The sequence below is a fragment of the Galeopterus variegatus genome, unplaced genomic scaffold, assembly GCF_000696425.1.
Source record: "Galeopterus variegatus unplaced genomic scaffold, G_variegatus-3.0.2 Scaffold259, whole genome shotgun sequence".
NCBI classification, from domain to species: domain Eukaryota; kingdom Metazoa; phylum Chordata; class Mammalia; order Dermoptera; family Cynocephalidae; genus Galeopterus; species Galeopterus variegatus.
The window spans coordinates 723,161-728,723 of record NW_007726370.1 but is presented as its reverse complement, the minus strand read 5'-3'; the positions used below and the strand labels follow the sequence as shown (position 1 = coordinate 728,723).

Below are 5,563 nucleotides of genomic sequence, written 5' to 3'. Positions count from 1 at the left end.
GGGGGGGGGGGGGGGGAGGGGGGGGCGGGCCGGGCCGGGGCGGGGGCCGGTCGGGGCCCACCCCGCCAACCTGCCCGACTTTCCCGGATCCCCCCGATGGTCCCCTGCCCAGTCCCCGGCGGCTCGGGCGGCGCTCCTGGGCTGGTCTCCGGGCGAGGCCCCACCCCCGGGGCGCCCGCCAGGACCCGGCTCCGATGTCAGCGCTCTTGCAAGGCGCGGCAGCCGCTGGCTTGGATTCCCTGCCGGGTCGCGGTCGCCGGGTCGGGGACGGGGGATCCGCGTTCCCAGTTTTGCAGGCGTATCCTCGGAACGGTGGTGGCTGAATCTGGGAGTAATGACCAGGAGATGTCGAGTGGTGACGACGGCGATAATGATAATAAACGGTGTCAATCTTAATAGTTTCAGTGGTCTGTGTTTGTTAGCCGTTTATTCTTTGGCGGTCACTGGCGTTTTAGTGTTATTTTGCCGATCTGCAAAGCGGACTTGTCATTTGGGAACCCTCCCAGTTTTACAGATGTGGAAATCTCCGGGTTGAGGAACTTTGCCAGTCACATACAGTATGTAATGGCAGAGGGGGGGATTTCAAATTCGATTCTGCCTCATGTGAGAGCCCCCGGTCTAAACATTATGCTGCCTTTTTAGTTGAAAGGAGGATTAGGACCTAATTCAAACATATTGATTGTTTAACTGTGTACTTAGCACAACTACCCCATGAGGGATGCGAAGTCCACGTTTTGTAGGAAAGCAGACTCAGATTTTTTGATCAGCCCAAAAAATGTTTGTTTGAGTGGGCAAGTTGCTTAAGCTCTCTGTGCTTCAAATACAAAGTGAGGCCAATGCTGTTTATTCCATATGGTTACTATGAGACCTTAAAAGCATGGTACAGGGCCGGCCTGTGGCTCACTCGGGAGAGTGCAGTGCTGATAACACCAAGGCTACGGGTTCAGATCCCATATAGGGATGGCCGGTTTGCTCACTGGGTGAGCGTGGTGCTGACAACACCAAGTCAAGGGTTAAGATCCCCTTACCGGTCATCTTTTAGGGAAAAAAAAAAAAAGCATGGTACATATGCAATAGTACTATTCATGTAGAATTTTCTCAGTAAACGATGACTACTACCAAGGTCACCACTGTGGAATGGAGGACCCTCCTATTTCCTCTTCATAATGTTTTGTTTCTCACTGTATCTTGTATCATCTGATGTATGTATTTGTTTTTCTTCTCATATTAGTGTCCTCTCCATGAGAGCAGGGACTTGTGTTGAGTTTTGTTCCCTGCTGTGGCCTCCGAGCCTAAAACAGCTTCAGTGCCTAAAACAGCACCTGGCACATGATAGGTGTTCAGTAAATACTCTGTTGAATGGCAGGATGATGGAACAAATTCAAGTCTAGCTTACTTGACTGTAATGTTTAGCCTCTCTTCCATCAGGGCTTGTGGTCTCTCCCGACTAAACTAGAAAGGAAGAGAGAATCTTGGGATTTGCAATGACTGACTGTACCTGTTCTTCCAGGTGAAAGTGCTAAAGGAAAAGATAGAAGCTGAGAAGGGTCGGGATGCTTTCCCCGTGGCTGGACAGAAACTCATCTATGCTGGCAAGATCCTGAGTGATGATGTCCCCATCAGGGACTATCGCATTGATGAGAAGAATTTTGTGGTTGTCATGGTAACCAAGGTGGGTGAAGTGTGCTGGCTGGGAGGATGAATGGATTAGCTAGGGAGCTGGCCATGAGCCTGAGTGCCCAGGAGAGATTAGCTGTGTACTGGGTGGGGCCACAATGGGGCGGGATGTTGGGGCTCGATAGGAATGCTGATGCCAGCTCCCTTTTTCTCGCTGTCACAGGCCAAAGCTGGTCAGGTTACCTCAGCACCCCCAGAGGCTTCACCCGCTGCTGCCCCAGAGTCCTCCACATCCTTTCCTCCAGCCCCTGCCTCAGGCATGTCTCACCCCCCACCTACCACCAGAGAGGACAAGAGCCCATCCGAGGAATCAGCCCCTACGACGTCTCCAGAGTCCTTGTCAGGGTAAGGCAGGGTGCAGCAGCCCCAACTTGGGCCCTGTCCTCCCAGCACATTCCAGCACCCACATATGTGGTCCCACACACCTGGGGGGAGGGCAGGCCACCAAAAGCCAGGGTCCGATTTCTCTCTCTTGGATTTGCAGCTCTGTTCCCTCTTCAGGTAGCAGCGGGCGAGAGGAAGACGCGGCCTCCACGCTAGGTGGGTGGGTGGTCCCAAGGCAGAGGCAACTGGGTGCCCCAGCCATCAGCTGGGCCTTGTCTGCTTGTGGGAGGGCCTGGGAGCTGTCCTTTCCTCACCCTGGTGACCCAGCTCTTGCTGCTCCCTTCACAGTGACTGGCTCAGAGTATGAGACGATGTTGACGGAGATCATGTCCATGGGTTATGAGCGGGAGCGGGTCGTGGCCGCCCTGAGAGCCAGCTACAACAACCCCCACCGAGCTGTGGAGTATCTGCTCACGGTGAGGTGGGGCCGCCACGTCCCTGGGAGGCCTCAAGAGAGTCTTTGGGCCTCACTGTCCTGATGGGTGGTGGTCAGGGGAGGCAAAAGCCTGCCCCTCTGCCTTTGGGCCGTGCTTCCAACCACTAAAGGCTTCCCACAGGAGGCTGGACATGCGTGGTGGGTGGGCCTGTAGAAGGCAGGGCCGAGGCCTCGTCTTTCTCCTGCCAGGGCTGGGCATGCAGGGGAGGCAGTGGGAGGTCTGTGCAGTAGAACTAAACAGGACCCCTTACAGGGAATTCCTGGGAGCCCCGAGCCAGAGCATGGTTCTGTCCAGGAAAGCCAGGTGTCTGAGCAGCCGGCCACAGAAGCAGGTGAGTGAGTGGGGAGGTATGTATGTGGGGTATTTGTTCTCAAGGCACCTGACTCCTCTTGTCCCCCACTCCTCCTCTCCCACACAACATTCCTGGGAGCCCAGTATGACATCTGAGCACACCCTTTCCTGATGCCAGCAGGAGAGAACCCCCTGGAGTTCCTGCGGGACCAGCCCCAGTTCCAGAACATGCGGCAGGTGATTCAGCAGAACCCGGCGCTGCTGCCTGCTCTGCTTCAGCAGCTGGGCCAGGAGAACCCTCAGCTTTTGCAGGTGCGGCCCCAGGGGCAGAGGCAGGCAGGGCAGGCACCATTTCCCCTTCTCTGTGGGCACCACAACCCTGCAACCTGTTGACCCACACTGACCACCCTATGAGGGGTGTGTGCTGTTGACATCAACCTGCCCACACAGAGGAAGACCCCAGAGGCCTGCAGCTGGTGGCATGTGTGTCTGCCACCAGCCACTGGGTCCTGGGCTCTTTGGCTCTGGCTCAGTTCCACATACAGCTGGCGCTTTGTAAATGTCTATAAGGCAGTGCCCAGGACAGCTGTGCCCCAGTTGGCTCTGGGACTACTGTGCTTGGGAAGGCCCCCTCCTGCCCTTGAAGGTTCACAGGCAGAGGGACAGTGGCCCCCTGGGTGTGAGCAGGGAGGAGTGATTGCCCGGAAGAGTGAAGCAGGTTCTGGGTCCTCTGGGAAGCGCCCACCTGTCCTACCTTAGGACCTGCCATTTGCTGCTTTTCCCCTTCTCAGTCCCTCCTGCTCATCTCTGTTCCTTATCTGTCCTCTGTCCTCCTCTCATTTTGTCCTGGGGCCTGGAGTCTGTCTGGTGGCCTCTGAACCTGTGTAACCAGCTTAGACCTCTCTGAATGCCTTGCTCATCTGTGGCTGACTTGACGTCTCCATGAAAGTGCTAGTTTCTAGACTTCTTAGACTTCAGAACACACCCTTCTCCAAGTCCTCCTGTCTCTGTGAGGACCAGCCTGTGGTTTCTGGGGTCCATCACCTGTCCTGCCTGCTCCATTTCCACTAAGCTGAGTTCCTGTACCATGCCTCCATGGCTGCCCCTCCCCCCAGCCAGCTCCCTGCAGCCTCCTCCCAGGCCTCACTTCTGCATAGTCACCGCAGTCCATTTCCCACCAGGATCCAGGCTACTGAAAAGACACTTTTTTCTTTAACATGAAAGTTGTCAGATATGCAGAAAAGCAAAAAGAGTGGTACCAGAACCTCCAGACACTGCACACCCAGATGAGTTAGGCTTTCTAATAGGTACACAGATTGTGTCTTTTCCTTGGTTAATCGTTACCACCGTGGCTTCCCACTGCACTAGAGGAAAGTGGGTTTGGCTCCAGCCTTCCACTCAGATCTCATCTTCTGCCTCCTCATCCTTCCCTTCCTTGTTCACACTGTTCTCACCACATGAGTCTCCTGTTCCTGGGATTTGCCAGATGCTTCCAACTCTAGGCTTTGCACTTGCTGTTTGCTCTACCTGGAGGAAACCCTCCCCTCCTTCAGGTCCCTCTCTTCTGGCCCTCTGTGTCTTTCCTACACATCTGCAGGTGTCTGGTCCATTCATTTGCTTGCTTATAGCCCATTTCCCCACCTTGGCACATTAGTCCACCAGGACAGGGCCCTGTGTTGCTGTGTTTGGCCAGAGTAGTTGCTGACTGAATGAAAAAATAAGGGCTGTGATGGAGGACCTGGGGGGAGGGGACAAGGGCCATGGGTCACCACCCCTTCCCCTCTCTTTCCCACAGCAAATTAGCCGGCACCAGGAGCAGTTCATCCAGATGCTGAACGAACCCCCTGGGGAGCTGGCGGACATCTCGGACGTGGAGGGTGAGGTGGGTGCCATAGGCGAGGAGGCCCCACAGATGAACTACATCCAGGTGACACCGCAGGAGAAAGAAGCTATAGAGAGGGTAAGAGGCCTGGCTGAGGGGCGACTCCGCTGCTGGCAGCAGAGCCCCCAACTCCACCCGCTCACACCTGCCTATCTTCCCACAGTTGAAGGCCCTGGGCTTCCCAGAGAGCCTGGTGATACAGGCCTACTTCGCGTGTGAGAAAAACGAGAACTTGGCTGCCAACTTCCTCCTGAGTCAGAACTTTGATGACGAGTGAGGCCAGGAGGCCAGGCTGCCCATGACCCCCACCCCACCCCACTCCACAAAAGTTTTATAAAAGAAAAAAATATATATATATTCATGTTTATTTAAGAAGTGGAAAAAAAAATCAAAAACCTTAAAAAAAAAAAAAAAATCACTCCAGCTTCCCACCCTCGCAAAGCAGCTCCCATTCCCATCTTGGTCTGAGAAGACCCAGGCCAGACAGCTGTCCCCCCATCCTCTTCCCCAGCCCAGCCTGCTCAAAGGAGCTGGCAGGACCGGAGGCGACAGATGGGCCCCTCTTGGCCTCTGTCCCAGCCCCCTGCAGCCAGATGGAGAGGCGGCTGCTTGTTTCCCCATCCCCCGAAGAGCCCCTGAGGACCCCCCTCACCCCATCCTTTTCTAGGATGAGGGGAAGCTGGAGCCCCAAACTTTGATCCTCCATTGGAGTGGCCCAAATCTTTCCATCTGGGGTGAGCTCTGTGAGGCCCACGCCCCCCTCCCCAGTCTGGCCTAGGCCTCCAGCCTGGGGAAGGGATAAAATCAGCTCTGGAGATCAAGGCCAACCCCACCCCAGAAAAGAACCGTGTCTCTGATAAAGGTTTTGAAGTGAATAAAGTTTTAAAACCAG

At 55.2% G+C, this 5,563-nt stretch overlaps 1 protein-coding gene across 3 annotated transcripts in view; it reads left to right on the top strand.

Moving 5' to 3' along the window:
• Positions 1–5,563, top strand: part of RAD23A (RAD23 homolog A (S. cerevisiae)) — a 6,811-nt gene extending 1,248 nt beyond the window's left edge. Inside the window, exons 2-9 of one of the 3 annotated variants that reach the window (XM_008566649.1) lie at positions 1,511–1,672; positions 1,841–2,022; positions 2,162–2,217; positions 2,350–2,477; positions 2,751–2,829; positions 2,971–3,101; positions 4,585–4,749; positions 4,835–5,563. In XM_008566649.1, the coding sequence (XP_008564871.1) occupies positions 1,511–1,672; positions 1,841–2,022; positions 2,162–2,217; positions 2,350–2,477; positions 2,751–2,829; positions 2,971–3,101; positions 4,585–4,749; positions 4,835–4,948 (1,017 nt within the window). In that variant the 3' untranslated portion in view covers positions 4,949–5,563. Of the gene's footprint in view, positions 1–1,510; positions 1,673–1,840; positions 2,023–2,161; positions 2,218–2,349; positions 2,478–2,750; positions 2,830–2,967; positions 3,102–4,584; positions 4,750–4,834 lie in introns of all 3 variants that reach the window. The other 2 variants (XM_008566648.1, XM_008566650.1) reach the window with 2 other exon arrangements.